The 21132-nt window shown below is 38.4% G+C and overlaps 2 protein-coding genes across 3 annotated transcripts in view; one reads left to right on the top strand and one right to left on the bottom strand.

The window, feature by feature from the left end:
- Nucleotides 1–3: 3 nt before the first annotated feature.
- On the top strand, nt 4–5589 carry nsa2 (NSA2 ribosome biogenesis homolog (S. cerevisiae)). Its single transcript, XM_088910004.1, has 6 exons — nt 4–144; nt 1424–1611; nt 2294–2444; nt 3446–3625; nt 4831–5023; nt 5319–5589. Exons 1-6 carry the CDS (start codon nt 142–144, stop codon nt 5384–5386), a joined length of 783 nt encoding a protein of 260 aa, XP_088766130.1. The 5' UTR covers nt 4–141; the 3' UTR covers nt 5387–5589.
- A 1087-nt stretch (nt 5590–6676) lies between these two features.
- The window catches only part of LOC148837680 (soluble lamin-associated protein of 75 kDa-like), a 30518-nt gene continuing 16062 nt past the window's right edge, over nt 6677–21132 (bottom strand). For both annotated transcript variants that reach the window (XM_088910002.1, XM_088910001.1), the window contains exons 3-13: nt 19951–20050; nt 19679–19764; nt 18644–18815; nt 16407–16586; nt 15113–15235; nt 14905–15011; nt 14420–14474; nt 14076–14184; nt 13389–13554; nt 12663–12878; nt 6677–11953 (exon numbers count right to left, since the gene is read on the bottom strand). In XM_088910002.1, coding sequence (XP_088766128.1) covers nt 11354–11953; nt 12663–12878; nt 13389–13554; nt 14076–14184; nt 14420–14474; nt 14905–15011; nt 15113–15235; nt 16407–16586; nt 18644–18815; nt 19679–19764; nt 19951–20050 — 1914 coding nt within the window. In that variant the 3' untranslated portion in view covers nt 6677–11353. The remainder of the gene's footprint in view (nt 11954–12662; nt 12879–13388; nt 13555–14075; nt 14185–14419; nt 14475–14904; nt 15012–15112; nt 15236–16406; nt 16587–18643; nt 18816–19678; nt 19765–19950; nt 20051–21132) is intronic.

Below are 21132 nucleotides of genomic sequence, written 5' to 3' on the forward strand. Positions count from 1 at the left end.
GCTGAACTTCCTTTTCCAGTGGGGGACGGTGGAGAAAGGAGTTGGGAAATTTAAGGTTTAAAAAAAGAGCAAAAAGAAAGGATACCTCCCTCCCGGATAGCACTGTTTACCTGGAATCTGTAAAACACAGTAGTCTTCATCATGGTAAGTTACCGAGCTCAGTATCAGAAATCGGCTGTTTGTCATTTTTGTTGAAAACACGTGGCGGTGACGGCTGGAAATGCTAGATTTTAACTTCAGAGTCGTCTGTTACAGGCCAGTGTGGTGTTTTTCAGTTTCTATACTTGTCCAAGTTTGTTTTAAACACGTTGTTGGTGTCTTATGATTATTCAGTTTCTAATAAGATATTTAGTCGTTATGATCTGTTTTGTTCCTTATGTTTTATTTTAATATGTTAGTATATAGAACCAATATTATAGAAGATTATTAATGTGAGTGATGCGTTACTATGGTTAATTTAGACATGAAGCATAATTCCAATCTTAATAACTGTATTTTAAAAGGTGATTAATTTATGTGTTAAATAAAATCTGATTGGGTATAATGTATGTTTTTTTTAACTTTGTCGGAAAACGTTAAGTTCATATGTGAGTAAGGAAATGAAAGTAATATAATTACGTGTAGTAAATGTATATAAATTGTTACAGGTGTGTAACTGAACACCGCTGGAGCTTATACTGTAAATATATTAAAATTCAGACTCTTAACTGTACATACATGCAAGTTGTGGTCAGAGCTCTGGACTTGGAACTGGAGTGTTGTGGGTTTTACCCTTGAGCAAGTAACTGCAATCAGACTGCTCCAATAAGATTTTCAGATGTATAAGTGAATAAAAACTCCTGTCAATTTAGATGAAAGCATCAGCCTAATAAGAAGAAGAAGAATATTGGACTGAAATTTGTAGTTTCTTAAATGTTCTTTTGTTTGTACTAGAAAATTAGTGCTCTGTTAATTTCACGATTTAAACAAGGATTAAATCATGCACAGATGACAGTGCGGGAGAGTAGAGATAGAGAAGGAAACAGTACTGTGCCATTATTGTATTGTTCTTAAATTAACATGTAAAAGTCCTAATTTAGAAAAAAAAATAATAATACAGCACTCAAATTCAAACAACTCCGGTTCTGATCCTGGAGGGCCAGCATGTCTGCTTTTCTAGGTCTCTTTAAAGCAGCACCTGAAGACCTGGGAGAAGCAGGTAAACTGATTAAGACAGTAATCAAGCTTTTTGAACTTGTTAATGAAAGTTGGAATGAAGGCCTGCTGACATATCACAGCCCTCCAGGTTCAGGACCTGAAAGCCTGATCTTTCTTTTTGCACTCTTGTGGTCTGAGCACAGGTTAAACAGTGTCAGAGTTTTCAAAGCGCTGTCTCGGATGTCCACTGCTGCTGCTTACTGTTGTCCTCCCTCGCCTTTCCCAGCCTCAGAACGAACACATTGAATTGCACCGCAAGCGGCACGGCTACCGCCTGGACTACCATGAGAAGAAGAGGAAGAAGGAGGGCCGGGAGGCCCACGAGCGGTCACAGAAGGCCAGGAAGATGATCGGCCTGAAGGCCAAACTTTACCACAAGCAGAGACACGCTGAAAAGATCCAGATGAAAAAGACGTGAGTACAGCAGTTAATGTAACTGTACCCCACGAGTTGAACAAGAGGTAGGAAATCGGAATTTTAGGGATAGTGTCGCAGTAATAATAATAATAATTGCTTACACTTATATAGCACTTTTCTGGACACTTCACTCAAAGCGCTTTACAGGTAATGGGGATCCCCTCCACCACCACCAATGTGCAGCATCCACCTGGATGATGCGATGGCAGCCATAGTGGGCCAGAACACTCACCACACACCAGCTATCAGTGGGGAGGAGAGCAGAGTAATGAAGCCAATTCATAGATGGGGATTATTAGGAGGCTATGATTGGTAAAGGCCAGGGGGCAGTTTGACCAGCACACCAGAGTTACACGTCTGCTCTTTCCGAGAAACGCCCTGCGATTTTTAATGACCACAGAGTCAGGACCACAGTTTTACATTTCATCCGAAGGGTAGCGCCTTTTTACAGTATAGTGTCCCCATCACTATACTGGGGCATTAGGACTCGCACCGACCGCAGGGTGAGTGCCCCCTACTGATCCCACTAACACTTCTTCCAGCAGCAACCTTAGCTTTCCCAGGAGGTCTGTAGTCCAGACCAGACCACACCTACTTAGTTTCAGTGGGTTGCCAGTTGTGAGTTGCAGGGTAATATAGCTGGTGGCTACAAATGAACAATGTCATCTTGTTTTGATAGCATCAAAATGCATGAGCAGAGACAGACGAAGCAGAAGAACGACGACAAGACGCCAACAGGAGCGGTGCCTGCTTACCTGCTGGATCGCGAAGGGCAATCTCGTGCCAAAGTCCTCTCCAACATGATCAAACAGAAGAGGAAGGAAAAGGCTGTAAGTACTGAAGCCTGGGATTCTATAGCATAGTAATGGCCGGACAGACTTTACTCAAAATCGAATGGATAAAAATGGTTTTTGCCTGCCTTTTTGCATCCAGTCAGGAAACTTAAAAGGAATGCAAGAAGAGAAAGTTAAAACCCTTTTGGCATGTGTTTTCCCTTACAGAAAACTAACACATATGTGGGAAAAGTTCTTAAGTTTTAGCTAATGCATCTGTGACAACGGTTATTAAATGATCCCCATTTTATTAAGACATGGGGAAAGTTTAAAAAGTGAACAAGTTACAAAGATCGTTTTCTAGTCAGTTTTCTAGCGTTTAGCTAGAATGATTTAGATCATTTAAGTTCGTTTTTTTCAAGTTTACTATCTTCCGTTGGTTACAATCCAAGTAGTCAATAAGACAGTTAATATCCCTTTCATACATCATTTCATCAACATTTTCACAGCAATATATAGAATGTTTCTTAAGGTGTTTTATAGTTTACTACTAAAAAATCTTCAGCTACAGTTACCTAGAATTGGTTAGAAATGTTACCATTATCCATTTAATTAGCAGTTCGTTAACAGAGAACTTGTGCTGAGAAAAGAATACAATATGCTAAGCCTACAGGAATTATCTGACACCTGATGTATTAAAGTAACTTGTAAGTGTCTTTTGTGTTCTTATGCACTATTAGTACAATCATCTTCTACTTTTCTTCCCCTTATCCTTTTACGTTACAGGTCATTAGACACATGAACATTTTTTTATATTTTGCCAGCACGGCAGATATTACCATTGAACAACAACTAAGAATTGAAAAGTAACGTTTTGAAGCAGAAACTACTGTGGACTTCCAGGTGTATCGAGTACCTGTTCCTTATCTATGAGTTGCTTGATTTAAGACATTGGTATTAATAGGTGTGTCCTGTATTAGAATAAAGATGATATGACCCATTGGAATAAAAGTGTTTTTTTCTGTAATGTGAATAACTAAAGCTTTGTTGTCCTCTAGGGTAAATGGGAAGTTCCACTACCCAAAGTACGAGCTCAGGGTGAGACAGAGGTGCTCAAGGTCATCCGCACAGGAAAGAGGCAAAAGAAAGCATGGAAGAGAATGGTCACCAAAGTGTGCTTCGTTGGAGATGGATTCACTCGCAAGCCACCCAAATACGAGAGATTCATCAGACCCATGGTAAGCAGCAAGGAACGTAGCAAGACCTGAAGTTAATTGCAGTTTAATCACCCCGTTCCCTTTACAAACGTATTCTCAGTTACATTTTTAAAATATTTTATATGGAACTAACACGGGTTAGCTGCTGGATAAGATCAGATTCCTTTTTAATTTTTATTTCACGCTCAGAGCCAACACCAACAACTGTGCTATGACAATGTAAATTAAGCTGTCTTATTATGTGTAGTTTTTCTCCGCAATAAACATTATAAGCAAATATCTTTTAAAGGGGGTTTAATATTTAGAGTGAGAAACTGCAAAGCTTTAAGCACATTTCAGTACTATGGGTGCTACTTATTACATTATTATAAGGGTTTACAAAAATATTTTTAAGAATAAGAATTATCTTTGTGTCCCGTTCTTTTTACCGTGTGTATACTGGATTTCAAAGAATGTGTTTATATTTCATATAGTGGCATGCTCTGTGTAATTGCTGATCAAGTCTACCATAACTAGTGGTAGCTGCCATGCACGTGTTGTAATCAGTTACTTTCTACACAGCCTGACCAATCTGTTCAGAAATGACAGTGCCATGTTCATTCTGCTAATGATACATTATCCTAATCATTGAAAAGAAGGTGTGAATTAAAGTACTTGACACAGCAGCAGTTAATACATTTAAATAAGGTTATTGACCTTGGGAGACGGCACTGTGGAGAGAGTTCTTTAAAGAGGGAAAAGCAGTGATTGCTTGTCAAATCTCAAGCCTTGATCTAGCGTCTCTTATTCATTAGAACAGTTCTATGCTTCTGTTATTATTCTTGTATCCTTTTTAATTTCTTGTTTTAGCAACAAAAATACTCTTGTCAAGAGCAATGTTAAAAGCATTCTACAGTTGGGTCTTAAAGCAAGGATATGGACTTTGGTGATTTTTATTAAGTATGTTGTGGTCTGCTTACAAAACAATACAAAATGTGAAATCTGGTAGGGAAGAAGATAATTTCGATAACTTCTAAATGCAGCCCCTGCTTCTATTAGTTTGCAATACTGCTGCACGGTCCTCGAATACTGTCATGAAGAGTCATTTGTTAGAAAGCTTCTGCGTTCTCCATATACAATGTGTTCTCTTAATTCATACTGGCAAGTTCTTGTGACAAAATTTCAACCACGCTGGATTAAGAGTTGCATGTCGACTTTGACATAATGCCTGTGATGTCTCTTTTCAGGGCTTACGTTTCAAGAAAGCACACGTAACGCATCCGGAGCTAAAAGCCACTTTTTGCCTTCCAATCCTTGGTGTGAAAAAGAACCCCTCGTCCCCCTTGTACACCTCTCTGGGAGTGATCACCAAGGGCACAGTAATTGAGGTCAACGTCAGCGAGCTTGGCCTGGTCACACAGGGAGGCAAAGTCATCTGGGGTAAGATCTGATTTTGGGTTAGCTCTTATGACTTTTTGTGAATTGTTTCTATCCAATTGCCTGTGAGTACTTTTTGAAGTACTTGTAAAATGAAAGCAAAAGGTCCGCAACATTTGCACTCACTTGAACACAGATGTTTTATGTAGGGGTTCAGATGGAGGAAGCAGTGTATATTAAAGTGTGTTTCTTTGAATGCCTTGTTGCAATACAGCTCTTACAGTGCAGGTCTACCTTTTCTTATCTGGATGTAATTTGTGGAGGATGGAGCTTAATATTTTTTTGTATTTCCTTTTAGGTAAATATGCCCAAGTAACAAACAACCCAGAAAATGATGGATGCATTAATGCAGTTTTGCTTGTGTAAAGACACTGCTTATGAACTGTACCATTTGGACAGAGACCAGGACTTGATGCCCATTCTAAGATTCCAGACAGACAGAAGCAGCTTTTAAAGGTTGACATCCAGATAGAAGAGTCAGCACTGAACAGTGACCAAGGGCACCCATTGCCACACTGGTTACTTGCAATGAAGACAAGAGAGCAAAATAAACGAATTATTTTTGCCTATGTTGTGATATTTAAGCGTCAGTTCAGATGGATGTATTCTGGAGCCACCTCTAGTTCTAAGTACAATGATGGAAGCATTACTAAATGAAACTACTAAAATGTGTTAATTTACATCCTTCTGAAATTTGTTGGATTGGTTGAATTGTGATGTGCATAAAAATGAATATTTCATGGGAAGCACCAACTGATTACAGATCATCATGTCACAGTACAGTACTATAGAAATATAATTACTGTAGAAAGTATAATCGTGTTAGGATAAAGGGAGAGAGTGTAACACAATATGTTCTTGCAAATTAATCAACTTATTTATAAAATGCTTTTCTAGACCCAAGGATGCAGTTTTACATAAGAACAGAAATTAAGACTTTTTAGCTCTTAAGTGGACACAGATTCATTTGCCTGTGGTGACAGCAGCACTTTATGTAGTCCATCCATCCATTTTCAAAACACTTTATCCAATTCAGTGTCATGGTGAAGCCAGAACACATCCAAGCAAGCAGCAGGGGAAATAGCAGACACATACAGCAGGGCCAGTTTTCCCAGAAGCTAATTATTGATTTACTAATATGCCTCTGGAAGGAAACAACAAAACAAGGAAAGAATACAAACTCCATACAGATAGCACCTCATGTCTGGAATTGAACCCAGGGCCCCAGCGCTGCCCTCTCCACCACTGTCAGCCTGCTTTAGTGATAAATCATAATTTCATTTAGCTCTCATATCAGGCTTTTTTAGCTATTTGTAACCCTTAGTGGTCAGATTCTCATTTAACAGAACTACAATGTTAATCAGTATTATATCAAAAGCAGATCTAATAGGGCAAACTAATGATATAATTGCTGTAGTTTAAGTAACTGTTGTGGCATTAAATGGGCATTGCAATGTAGAAATTAGTAGTCACCTGCAGTTTGAGGTCAAATAAACAATTTCCTGGCATACCAGTGCTGTTCTGTCAGAATAGATCTATTTGTGTTAAAAAATATTATATCCGCCCAGATATATCTCTTAACAATTTACAAGGACAAACTATACAATTTACTGAGCAACACAAACAAGGCATTCCACACAAAATGACAAACTGCAGTTTTCAACAAGAAGTATCTTTAATCGTAGTCATATATTAATGTTACAAATCACAGCATTGGAAAAAAGGGCTCAGTAAACACAAATAACTAATGCACATTGTTTTGTAAAGGTCTACCAATACCAAAATGTTAATGATAATCAGTAAAATTTCAGGTAAAAAACTAGAGCAGCATAACTCATTTTGTTTGCCATCTTAACATATCTTGGATCTTAACACAAGCACAAACCATGAACATTTACCATACAGACTAAAATTGTGACACAAAAAATCAGGAATGAAACTGCTGGCAGTTTTACAAATGATAATACTTTTAGGTTACACTAGTAAAACAATCTTTCCCATGGCTTTTGAGTTCTGTGCACCAGATGAGGCAAATGCATCAAAAGGTTTGGGTATAGGTGCCGGGACATAATTGGAAAACAAGAATACAAAAGACTAAATTGCTGCAGTAAACTTTCCCTTCAAAAGTGTTCCCTTGAAAACAACCGCCTAGTATAGTAAGAACCTTACACTGAGTGCTACTCATTTATACTACGAAATCAAGCCGGTGTTCAATTGGGTTGGTATTTTAGAAATGAAAGGTTGATCTCCAGACTTGAGCAGAATGAGTGCAGCTTTTCCATTCCCTGCACCAAGCTCCTCCTCGCCAGATTTCACTACGGAACCTGATGAAGCTAATCTCTACAAAGTTAAGTTTCATGACCTATAAAGTTGTTAAGCATAGCCAATGTATCTCTCAAAACCTAATTCACTTCCACCATACTATAACTGAGATTTGTGATTTAATGAAAAATGAGTAAGGACCATTTTTGAAACGTTTAGTGGTTTACTAAAAAAAATAGCTATAAGCTTTCTAAAGGTTAATTTACCCAACTTTTAGGGACAAAAAACATTTAGGGTTTTAGCAATGCTAATCTAAACTTGCATATTCCCTTTCGACAACATGGAAGACCAAAAATAAAAAACAGATCAGTTGTGAAAAGGTAGTGATCAGTTCAGAGAATCTGAAGTATCTCCGCATATGACGTTAGACAAAACCAGAGCCTGCTTTGGTAATAAACAGAAGTAAATCGACAGTGATTATGTTCATGTCTCTATGAGCAGATGTTTATGAACTTGTCTTCCCAAGGTGAATCACAGAAAAAAAAGATTGCACTTCTGTGCCACCGAATCGTTAAATATTTCAGAAATAATGCTCAAGGTGGCAGGGTACCAGATTTTTTATTTTTATTCTCGTATGGCCAAAAATGGAACAATAGACTTGAGTTACAAATCAAGCACTATATTTATTAAAAGTAGAATTAACTGATTATCCCATAATGCTTTGGTTAATGTGGAAAAATCCACAGACAACTTATATGAAAGATTGCCTTTTGCAAGGGTCTGAATTAATGAGCCTCCATACACACAAGGCACTGTGAAAATCCTGAGGTAATGGATAAGGGCAGTTAAGGTCAAGAGGTCAAGAACACAGAACTTCAGAGATGCAGTAAGCACAGTGGATTGTTGGTTGGGCATCTGTTTTTAAAAACACTATTCTAGTCCCATATTCCAGAATTTGTTGACAGCTTTTGCACGACATCTCTAAATCCTTCCTTCTCCCAGTGCAGCATTTTCTTCTAGCCAGCTGTCCCCTAATGTGTTTTCTGTGAATTAATGTTTGAAATGTTTTTCCCCAATAGCTTCCTAAATGCACCACTAGAGTCTGAAAATAGTTCAAGCAGGCAGGGTTTGTACAAAGAGGTTCCTGGGTCTAATACAAAAAAGTGTTCTTTGTGAAGCATTTTTGTTACATATACTAAATTCCTTAATGTACAGTAACTATTCAGTTTTATATTACTGTATTCAATTGGATGCAGACAAAAGTCAAAATGCATTTACTACATTTTGATATATGACTGTGAAGGTGAAGGAAATCAACAAATGGAGTACTGTATGTACAGTATTATACTAGTATCCTTAACATCAATTAGATTAATTATTATTGAATCTGGGCCATTTCAATAACTTTCTGGATTTGTTGTTAGCAAGATAGCTTTCTAGAAATCTATTTCATAAATATAATATATCTTATTAAATTGGGAGAACTCAATAGTTGGAAGTTTACTTTGTGTTTTTGTGTCACTAGGTTGAATGGTACACAAGCCTTGATGTTCTTGCTTTAAAATGGTACAACTTCAAAATACCACCGACATTTTAAAAACACATTTATAGGTTTACATTCTTGAACTCTTTTTAGGAAACTAAATACTGTGCTATTATCCAAACACCCTTTAAAAACAGAAGAAAAAACGAGTATAATCTGACCCAGTTTTTTTTTATCTAGATAATTACAAATCTAAGGAGAGCACGGGGGCACTGTAAGAAAATTAGAAACGGCAGTATTTTTTGGCACTGTATTTTGCCTTCAGTGGTAGTCTGGGTTATTGGGTCTATGAAATGCAATCGTTTTCAAAAATGAAATGTAGTATTGTGTGAAAGCAAGCACAGTTACAAATCAAGAGAATAGCATCTGCAGTTTCTAAAGCAGTGCTTCAAGTGATGTATGCTACACTACTGAACTCAGAGTCCTAGGTTCAAGTCAGGATTTAAAACCAGGAGTGGAAAGCACATCTATAATCCCACAGTTGAGGGAGTATGGAACAAACTACCCAGCCATGTTGATGAAGCCGACACCCCTTAGGTTTTTTACAAGAAACAGCTGGATGAGACACTTAGCTAGTTGATTAGTTAGGTAATAACTACCAAATGTGTTAGGTGGACAAAATGGCCTCCTCTCATTTGAAGCTTTTTTATGTTCTTATAAAATGCACGATCGAAGCCAATTTTAAGTTGACGTTGAGGTTATGATAAACTTCAAAGGTTATTATATGAATCACACTCTATAATCATTCAAGAATATCATCGGAAGTAGTTTACCTACGTGCATACATAGATACATGAACAAACACAAATGTCTCCTGAGCATAAGGACACACAATAAGCCCTTGTACTGTATAACACGTTGTTACTCAAGTGTGTCAGTGTAACTATAGCAAAACCATTACTATTACTGCTAACAAAACAGGACAGGACTACTAATTTATAAATACCCAATAAACAGAAGCTGATATGTTTTTGCATGAAACCCTTTCATGGAATTCAAAAGAAGAGGAACAAACCCCACTTCCTCTCAATCACCAGCTCTAGGGTATCAATATGAAATGTAATACGTCTGTCGCACTGACACCCCTCCTTCACCTCCATTTCCTCTGATAATGCAGCACCCTCTTGGTTGGTTGGTGAGGGGGTTCAGAATTTCTATTGCACATGGCCAGACAGTTGTCCTTTAAAACTAAGCAGAGTTTAAAGCCAAAATATCATTAAAGATTCAGACCACAACCACATTACTGGGGCTTTCTGTAACTTCGGAATTCCAGGTGTGGAATGTTTCTACTTTGCTGCTGATATTAACACATCTTCCAAGACCACCCCAGATATGATCAGAGGGTTTGCTGCAATCAAATCAGAGAGCCAATCTGTCTTGGTGAGACAGCATTGTTTCAGCACTACAAACTTTGGATCAACCCCAGTATGTGAATCCTGCCTCCACTATACCAAATGCAAACCCACAAAGATATACTGTAAATGTCAGGTAATCCTGAGATACTTTATTCACATTACACTTTTTAATTTAGATAGTACATCATAATAAAAACCTGTTACATCCATAACCAAAGATTCAGTACATCCATAACTTCGAATTTTTGCAACTGGATGAAATCCTTGTATTTGTATAATCTGTTTCACCAACAGTCATGTAGGAATACAGTACATTCTCTACTTATCCCCTCGTTTCATCGCTGTATATATATGCTTGTTTATCTGTGTTTACACATAAAGGTAGATTTCTATAAAAGGAGATTACTAGCTAATGGGTAACAAATATGAAAGCATTTTCAGGACTTGAGACAAAAGTAGTATAAATCAGGGAATGCAGAGAATGGTGATATGAGTTAATGTTTTTGTGCTTTGATACCTGGTATGCAGTTTTAATCTGTAAAAAATAAGTAATATAAAACTTTATTCAAAGGTGAAATGTCTTGAGTTGCATTGTGGATACATACCCTAGTCTCATTCCTGCCACAGAATGGCAGGAAGCATGGACAAATTCAGTTTAAAAAAACTAAATTCTTCCTGATCCTGTGTGCTGATATCCGTGTGTAAATGATGAGCTTGAAAATTTGCTTTTCCACATTTCTTATCCAAACCACTGGGTTTAATTTACTGTTAAAGACCAAGCTTTGTTTCAGTGTGGGGAAAGAAAATAACTTTAAACAAATGTAACTATCGACTATGACAAAACAGAACTGAATTGAGGAAAACAGAGCAGCAAACTACTATCCTGAAAGTCACAAATAATTAGGACACTGCCATTTCAACATCTACGAACTATGATACCAGGATTGATATAAAACTTCTCCAATGTAGTAGGGGCACATCCCTTAACTCTTTTGTTGGATTTTTTTCATAAAAATGTATACATATTTAAAAAAACTTTATTTCTATAGCATTATAAATGAAATAAAAAGATTAAAGATCTTGTACCCAGTACCATTAAAACCTTTACCCTAAAACCCCCTCTAAAAACATCTATTGCAAATATTACTTTTCAACTGCATCACATGTGTTTTCTTAAGTCTTACTCCGTTTTTTAGCTGGTCCCCTTGCCGTTTTAGCCTTCCTCCTCAATACCCTCCTGTCCACAACAGGGGGCTCACTATCCACATCGTCAGAACTCCTTTCGGCCACTTCTTCCTTTGCTGTTGGGGCAGTTTCCTTTTCCTTCTCTTCCTCCTGCTCCTCCTCTTTCTCGGCTGGCTCTGCAAGATGACTCTTATCTTGCTCCCCCTCTGGTGATTGGAAAGACACATCTTTTAGGCCCACTACCAGCAAAGTGTCATGACTGAGATCCATAGGAGCTGAAGGATCCTCTTCATCTGCCTCGACCTGCTGGTTATCCTCTTCTGACAGGCTGGGTTTCTCAGAAGGTTCTCTCTCTTCTTCTGGAGTAGCATCGCCAGCTTGGGCATCTTTTTCAGCACTTCTGGGTTTCTCTGGGGGCACTTCCTCAGTCGGCTCAGCCTCAGCCTCAAGGGGCACTTCAGGGACAGCCAGGTCTTGCTTTTGGGGAGTCTCCTTCTCTGTGGTTGTTTCAATCTGTTCTTCCAATGAAACAGCTTCTTCCTCAGTGGTGTCTTCGGTAGCTGCTGCAGAACTTTCGTCCATATCATCCTGCAGGATTTAAAAGCAGATAAATAAACACACAAGAAATAGTGGTTTAATATGAATAGGGAATTCAATGTAATTGTGTAGTTTAATCATAGCCAGTAACCCAATTAACAGAGAATCACCCAGAACACAGACAAGAGGATATACAGAACTGTTAAAGGACATACGCCATATATTAAGCTTTCAAACACGTATTTAGAAGAAAGTTAACTGAAAATCTTTGTTTTTTTTACTTAAGATATATGAATTACTTCTAAATAAACTCAGTAGTGAAAAGGTGTCCATTAAGCTTTGGAGTTACTAAGACTTGTGTCATTTAGAAATTTACTACTGAAAAAATTCCTGTTCCTTGTTAATCAGCATCCTTCTGATTTTATAGGCACACATCCATCACGGAGCACTGAGAACACTTTATAATTCTGGCCAAATTAACCCAAGTGAAAGGACCCTTCTGTTTATTAAGACCTTCCATGAAACAAAAAAATAGAAGTCTGCAGTTCTAAGACCCACAATCGAAACCACTATAACCTTGCGTTTTCAATGGAGTGAAAGAAGTGTCAAAGTGCTGTGCGTGTGTCGCACAACTTTTCGCCATGGATTAAGAACAGCTAAAAACTTGTCTAAAGCCAGGCTTCTGTTAAAATGTACAGGTCTCAAATCAAAATGGTTCTTCCCACTGGTGTGGGAGAGACTAAACAGGCTAGTCCAACACCTTTTCCTCGGTATCCTCCTGGGTCTGCTGCTCTGGGTTCACAGTGTCCTGTGTGGCTGCAGCCTCCTCCCCCAGACTGTTGGACTGCATATGGGGCGGGCCATCTGACAGCTCGCTGGTCGTTCCCTCTTCAGCCACCGAGGACGTCTGCGTCAAATCATCTGTCACTTCGCCATTTACTGGCTCCATATCAGAAGTCTTGAACAGCTCTCTTTCCTGCAACATTATTCCGTGTAAGAAAATAAAGCCCTTAAAACCCCGCCTTTCATACGCAATTGAGTTTCTCCCTGTGCACCATGTTACTTAATTAAAGGTGGAATAACTGTTGGGTAACAGTATCATTTCATATGTGTAAGAAAATTTACAGCAATAATGTACGAAATAAACTAAAATATGCTGCAGTTTTAGATAACGCACTTAGGCACTGCAAGAACTGGAAACACGGCATGAAAAGATCAAAAGAAAAACAAAAGAAATAAGCCATTTTATAAAAGAGCAATGAATATTTCTGAGTTATTATATTAATAAAATAATATTTTTCTCCTTATAATACCCTGTCAAGGTCTCATCCTAGAACATTCTAAAATGTATGTTTATACTGTATAACTATAAAGTCAAAATGTGTCAAATACATCCGCTTGATCCCTCAGAATTAATTCCCAGAACTGTAAGCTCAGGACACATCTATCTTCAAGTCTTCAAGAGTTGTGCACTGTTCACCCTTACCAATGTCTGCTCCTCTTCTGTGCCTTCCTCAGTCTGGCCTTGCTCTTCAGTCCCCTGGGCCTCCTCCACCTTCTCAGCAGGAGGCTCAGTCTCCTGTAGCTCAGGCTCTTCTTCAGCTCCCTCATCTCCTGCTGGTGCTTCAACAAGAGCTTCCTCTGTCTCCACCCTACAGTAAATCAGATGATAGAGGACACCACTGGAACCAAAATCTGCACAAAGCTTCAACTTGCTCTCTTCCTTAGAGTCAGCTCATCCATCTTAATACATGTTTTCAAAAGCATGACACTGCAAATATCTGCAAATAATATCCCTCTGCAGGTTAAATAACACACTTTTAATTTAAAAGGCACCACCTCAGAAGGTATTTCAATCCATCCCATCCATTTTCTTATCGCTTTGTCCAATACAGGGTCACAGGGGAGCCAGAGCCTAACCCGGAAGAAACGAGCGCAAGGATGGGTACACCCTGGGCACAATGTCAGGCCCGTCGCAGGGCAGACACAGACAGGGACACATTCGCACCAGGGTCAGGTTTCCCAGAAGCCAATGCACCCACCTCTATGTCTTGGCATTACAGGAAAAAACAGAGCAGCCAGAGGAAACAAACACAAACACAAAGAAGGTATTTCATTAGCCTGAAAATGATGGTAACAACACATACTGTAACATACATCGGAGAATGATTACCTGTTAACCTTTTCTGGAGCATCTTCCTCTTCCTCCACCTCTTCCCTCAGTCTCTTGCGTCTGTACTGATTGCTTCTGGTACGCGTCGACACAGGCGTGTCTTCAATGCCTGAAAACGGAGACGACAGAAACAAATTGAACACCTAATACCACATCAATTTATTTAAAATGCACTTCAGAGGATTTAGCTGCAGCACTTTCAACATGTTATGTTTTGTATGTCATGTAATTTGAAGAACGTTCAATTTACAAAACAAATACAACAGAACAAGTTGAAGTCTAAAACAAAGACTGTATCTTTGTAGGTAATGAACAAACAAAATTATGATTAATGCATTACTTGCCTTCTTCAACAGCTTCTGTTACATTACTGTGTTTGGTTAGTTTTTCTTTTTCTTCCTGCAAAAGTACCACCAAGTATTAAAAACTGCTGTACAAACCAGTTAAATGTAACAAAACTGTCATGTCATGGAAAAACAGGACTTTTTGATAAAACACACTTAAAGATAAAGGAATAACTTGCTTTTCGTGTATCTGTTTTTCACTTTGAGTTCATTATGGATGGCATTATTGAAAAGAAAGACAACTCTTAATTGTGAATGTTTCTTTATTTTACCTTAAAAGGACACAAAATAACCCAGAAAGCCTGGATTATAAAGAGCTTTCTTTGTCTGGTTTTAATTGAAGTCATTTAGTTGAAGTGACTTATTTTAGGATTGTTTCCCTACTGTTAAACGTCCCGCTGACCAGCTAGGTGTGTAAACAGTTTTAATGAGGTACCTTCAAAGGTGTCAAACATTCTTTTCAAAAGGCAAAGGAAATTACATACAGCAACTTTTTCTGAGTTTAAAGTGGGCTCTGCTTCTTCGTTTTCTTCCAACACTAGCGTTTCATTCTCTGCTGATGTCTGAAACTCCATCTGAGATTGGAAATTCTCTTAGAAACACCAAAAAGAGAAATAAATAACCACAAATGACAGTATCTTTGTTTCATAAAAATAACAATTGTCCTTAATCTAGATTGTAGTGGAGCCTTACTCTTCAAAGCCTGGACCTGTATTCTGCTGGTTACAGGGGACCTCTGGAACAGCCCTCCAATACCCTCAACCTCCCACAGCAAGTCTTGGTCTTCAGGGTACTTATTGAGATACTGCTCACACACTGAAGGAGTACAGACCAAAAAGGCACATTTACAATGATGTAACTGTAAGAGCTGGGTCACCAAAGCCTTAACACTACTTTCATATTTAATGTCTTAAATAGAACTTGTGTGTCCTAATTCATGCAGTGCTACATTTTTAGAAACTACACACATGCACATGTATTGGAAAACACACTGTGATAGGCTCTTTGGGTAAAAACAAGAGAACTTACTCTAAACAAATTAAAAAAATTAAACATGGATTTAGTTTTACTGAGATTTAAATGAGTTTTGAAAATCTAGATCAACTGAAAACTATCAAAGCATTCAGTGACCTACCTGCTATGCTGTACACATTCTGGCTCTGGGAATAGTATAATAAACACCTGAACAGCAATGTACAATATACTGGATTGTTTTTCCTGCTTTTCTATAATACATACAAATTCAAAATAATGCAAACTACACGTTTTATGTAATGAAATACATGTTGCATGGGGTGTCAAATGGCCTCTGACCAGTGAGCATACTGGAGAAGGGAGTACACACGCCACAAATCCAAAATCCAGGGTTTCATAGTACCCATGCTGATAAACAACTGGTCATTACAAAATGGGTGGGTATGAAATAGAAAATAATTCAAACTTCTAATCTTAAAAATAATAAAGATTTGTGCTGTGTTGGATATCATTTCTAGAATTTATAATTCTTTGTGCATGAGCAACTGAACAATGCTTCTTCCCTCTGTACCAAGTTCAAGGACAATTAGGAAAGTCGCTGCTCGACACATACTGTACCCTGTAAAGGCCTATAATGCATAAGATTTTAGACAAAACAGTCAAACTATTCATCAACATTTTTTGCCTTTGTTCTTCAATGTTGGTCATCCTTGATTTCCACTGTTAATAGTTTCACTTTTGATAGTTTTCTACAGAACAACACGTCGACAGGACAGGTATTGAATCAGGTACAGGGTGTGCAAGGTCTTCAGCTGATCTTTTGCATCTGTGAACGTTCCTACTGTGCCATGATTGGTAGCTGCTTAAAACAATCTCAAGAAAAAAAAGTACAGAACTAATGTAATTTTGTCAACTTCAACCCTTCAAATACAACAGGCTGCCAAACCGCTATGTACCATGGTACACAATAAGTTAATGACATCACCACCCGCCATCCCCGTTACGTAAATACCTCTACACATAGCAGACGAGAGGGGGTATTTCAAACCCAGTGACTCCTCATTAAAGCAGTCAACAAAGTCTTCCAGTATCTGGAGTCCGTATCCTTTTCCACGATGCCTCTTCCTGACAAATATTGAGTCGAGGACAGGAAGCTGGTACCGCTGAGTTAAGTAACTGCTACACAAACTGCCTGTAGCCGACACAACCAAGAGGCTCATGTTAGTGTTTCATTTATCCAAATATAACAAGTGTGCTAGTATTTAGAAAGCATCATACTGTATCTTTCTACCAATGTAAAAAAATCACATCTTTTACACCTTTAAAATATTCCTAACAACATTCCATATTTTAGAAGTAAGAAAAAGCATTCAGTTCAGTCAGAACTTGTGGTACTGTGCATGAATGTCTTTTTTTTTTACTCCACTAAGTTCTGTGCTTTTTTTCTTCCAATGTAACATTTTTAAAATATGTAACACCGATATTAAAAAGCCACACGATGTGTTCAAAACATTTATTTCTTTGCTACTTTGAGGATGATGCCCAAAACACACTGTTTTCAAACAAAAGTTTAAATCCTGTTCCATATTTCTCTAAGAACAAACAAGATTCTTGTACCAATCAACTCTTCTTAAATCAACTCTTTCACTCATGCACTGTCTCTTTCTGGCACATGAAAAGTGATAATCTTTTTTTTATAAAAAATGCTCTCCAGTCTCTTCAGGAATCTGAAATAGAATCTGAGCTATTTACAGATTTATCTTTAATGCATTTCAAATCTCCACTGATACAATAGATAAGGAAACACTCCTAAGTAATACTGGTTTCCATAAAACCAGCAATGTGAAAAACCTGCTACAGTTAAAAGGAACACTGCATAAGAGTCTCTTTTAAGTGTGGTGTCTTGCATTAAAGATTGAAAAACAGAGGAATATTCTTTCTGGCAAAGCACATGATCCAGTATGGATCTAATAAAAGCAAAAAAAACAGCACATTTGTAACATTCCAAAGTTTATTACATATTACATTTGCTTTTTAATAGCAGCCACTAATGTAAATTGGTCAGCATAATTTCTTCTATGCTATAATTCAGTTTTCCATATTACAACAATGCCATTGTCCAGCCTTCTCATTTCATGTTCAATCTTACATTAAAATATTTAAAGCAGGTTTGCCGCCCTCATGCAAAGTCGCAGCACATTTCATCTAGTCAACTGTCACAACTCAAAAGGGTACAATGATGTCAAGCCAGAAGGCATAAATGGAAATCAAATTCAAATAGATTTGTAACTGAAAACAAGAGGCACCTCTTTTCACAGAGGTTAAATTAATGTATGGACTAAAACTACCGTGTCACACTGTGGCTGCTGAGTCACTTGGTGGGCTGAAAATTCTAATGATGGGGATACTGGATAATCAAGCTTTTATCACGACAAGCAAATGGCTTGCCTTTTCTTATCCGTCATCATTGTTATATTCGCAGCATGCCTTCAGGCTACTGGTCATTCATTTTAAAGAGATTCAGAACACAAATTAAAGAAAACACCCAAAATGTAGCCTATTTTATCTTTCATAATTACTCCTTTTACAGTATATACAGTACGTATGCATAACATAAACTACCAAAGGAAAAAGTGGGAGGTGATCCCAAAATCCCTTCTGAAACCCCAAAATAAAAATGTTGGAGATGTGGTTTTAAGAAGATAGCCAAGCAGAAGGGCAACAACAATTTGAGCCAATGATGGTAAAATGCACAGATCTGCCCACACGCTACTCCAGATTGGGGCCATTAGAGTTGGAGAACAGTTGGAATAGTTGTGGGTTTGCATGCAGCAGCATGTCAAAAGTATGTCTCTGCTGTTGACTTTATCTTAAGTGATATGATTGCAGAGGACAGGTGTGTCTTTACTGTTTGCAGGACAGCTTGAACATGAAGAGGCTACCTGAATGGTAGTGACTCAAGCTTTAAAGTTGAAAATTGAAACCAGTTCTCTCCATGGTTTAGCAGGACAGGGTCTTTGATCGAGCTATGAATTCACTTGTTTATAAAATGCAAAACTTGCTCTTTCGAGATGTTCCAGTGGTTAGCCAGACTGGAGATTGGCAGACCAGCAGCTCAGCATGCTGCCGAGTTGTGGCTAAGTTAAATAATGTGACCATTGATAGTGTGAATGACTTTGCAGAAATACAAGGAACCTTGATCAGCCAGTATACCCCCTTCTCAGCATTTCTTGGAAAAAAAGGATTTACCTTCTGGTTTCACTGAATAAAATCCAATGGCCTCTCCATCTTTCCAAAGAATTTTGGCAAAACTGTTTTCACTGTGGCAAAGAAAAGGGGCTTCATTTTTGCTCATTTCGTGGGCTCTGTAAATTATGCGATTGAGGACATACAGAACTATCCTCTCCCCAAGGGATTTCACCTACAAAACAAAAAAAAAAACAGTTTTATCATGAGCAGAGTTTCAGTTCATCACATTTCCTGTCATTGGTTCTCTTGTAGATTTAGGAGGATATTAAAGGAAATTTGTTTTGCAGGGATAAAACAAAAATCACATATAATAAAAGCATTCTGTACATCACAGGCCCACAGTCTAGTAATACCTATTCCCTAAGCCAAATCTTTTGTCTGTGTATTGTTTTGTACACATATAAATCCTACTCTGTTGGGCCCTTGAGCAAGGCCCTTAACCCCAACTGCTCCAGGGGTGCTGTACAATGGCTGACCCTGCGCTCTGACCCCAAGCTTCTCTCCCTGTCTGTGTGTCTGTATGTCTCATGGAGAGCAAGCTGGTGTATGCGAAAAAGACTAATTCCTAATGCAAGAAATTGTATAATGCTAATAATGTGAAGTTATCTTATCTTACATTTATTTTTGAATATACATTTTGTTCTATAATTTGGAAGAAGAATTTTCATACCATAGATGTACAAAAGATCAGAGACAAAGAAAAATCTGCAAATTCGAGAGTAATTAATTATTCAGGAAGAGTTGGTCAGCATGTTCTAGTTTGTGTTCAATTAAGATTTTCTGACTGTTTTCCTGGTGTTATCTTGATCGTGAATGTACTATTTGGATATCTTGTGCACTGGCCTGTTTAGAGAACTGAATGGTCAATGCCACATAATAACATACTAAGATTGAAATTATGAACTCATCTAAAAAACTTAAAACTAGCAGTGTTCTGGCATCACATAATTAAATACCTTCCTAGAAAGGGACAGTGAATGTTATAATATTAGCTGCATGAATGCCTGTGCTTAGTTTCAGAGGAGTGGCACTTACCTCCAGGAGTCCATTTCGGGAAGGATTTGCAGTTTTGAGTATGTCCTCCACAGCCCACCACTGATGCATTAGGTACAGTGCTACAGCTTTGAGAAAAGAGAAGAAACAAACATGGCGATAAAACATTAATTAGCAAATTAATAAAGCATAGGCACTCCAGTAATTACATGGCAGGCATGCATTGACTGTTGATAATTTATCATTATTTAAACAATACAAAAACCAACACCTTTGCATCTTGGCGATTTGTGCAACCAGTGATCTGGGACTACCTGTGAATTGATCCTCTGGTGCAAACAGGGCCAGGACTTTGTGTTTTACATCAGCTCCATACAGCGGAACGATGCCCACAGTTGAAAGACTCAGAGGAATCTGTCAGAGACAAAAGTGAGAAATACAGTATGTCAGCCACGGCATCATGGGAAATTACAGACATGCTTTTCAGGCCTGGGTATGTATAAGTCAGTAACGAAGGGCTAAAGATCTCGCAGGCCCACACGGAGAAAGAAAGATGTTCTCAAAACTTGGTTCACACCACTACTTACAAACTTTGTAGACAGGTCAGAAACGACCTTGTCCATACAGTATTCTATGGAACAGAATTAGGAAGCAAAGACAGGGTGTATGTTTCTACAGATGTGACACACAGAACAGGAAATCTTAAAGGCTTCTGTGTAACAGCGAACCTTGATAAGCCTAGCTGAGCTACTAAGTAATCGAAGGGCCCACTGCCATCGGGTTGTCTTCCTGTGTTCCCTGGTTTCTCCAGAGCTATTTCAATTGATATTCTGAATTAGCTTTGAACAAAACAAGATGGTATGATGCTCCTGCAGTGTAGAAAATATTCATTCTAATGTACACAATGATTGTACAGAAAAAAATGCCATTGTTGAATTTCTCATCAGACAGCTCAGAATGTATTCTTTTGCACCTTCCTCTACTTGCTTGAGAAACAATCCTTAAGTGAAGACCACTGAGCCAGTCTAGCTGCTCGTGTCTTAGTAATCTATGAACAATCTTCAAAGCGATACACAGATGAATCTGCGGTAACAAAACTATATATAGTTCCTTTCTCATTACGAAATAAGAGATAACAGATCGACACCCAATGTTTTTTTGCAAATTTCTCTTGCAACAAGTTGCAGCAAGTGCATCACAAGCCTTATACAGGTATGTATGATAAAACCTAAATGACTGATGTAGCGGAGCTAGTGTGGTGACGTCAGCGCCCTCACTGGGCGTAGCAGGGTCCTCAGCTGCCTGAGCTGAGGGAGGTCTCCTTTAGCTCACGCAGTTGGTGCCCTGTTGCGTTACACTGGAGACCCGGGTGCGCGCCCCAGGTGTGGGGGACAGAACGGGTGGTGGGGGGCACAACCCTGCGCGGAACCGCGACAATCACATTGGTGCCGTGATTCGGGTGGGAGTGTGGGAGTGTCCTTCGCCGAGGCGCAGTT

The sequence above is a fragment of the Atractosteus spatula genome, chromosome 3 (genome assembly GCF_055471065.1).
Source record: "Atractosteus spatula isolate fAtrSpa1 chromosome 3, fAtrSpa1.hap1, whole genome shotgun sequence".
In the NCBI taxonomy this organism is placed as follows: domain Eukaryota; kingdom Metazoa; phylum Chordata; class Actinopteri; order Semionotiformes; family Lepisosteidae; genus Atractosteus; species Atractosteus spatula.

Coding starts and splice junctions, on each gene's coding strand:
- nsa2 (XM_088910004.1), top strand. Junction 2,445..3,445: donor AGAAGAGGAAGGAAAAGGCT/GTAAGTACTGAA, acceptor GTTGTCCTCTAG/GGTAAATGGGAAGTTCCACT. Junction 5,024..5,318: donor GGGAGGCAAAGTCATCTGGG/GTAAGATCTGAT, acceptor ATTTCCTTTTAG/GTAAATATGCCCAAGTAACA.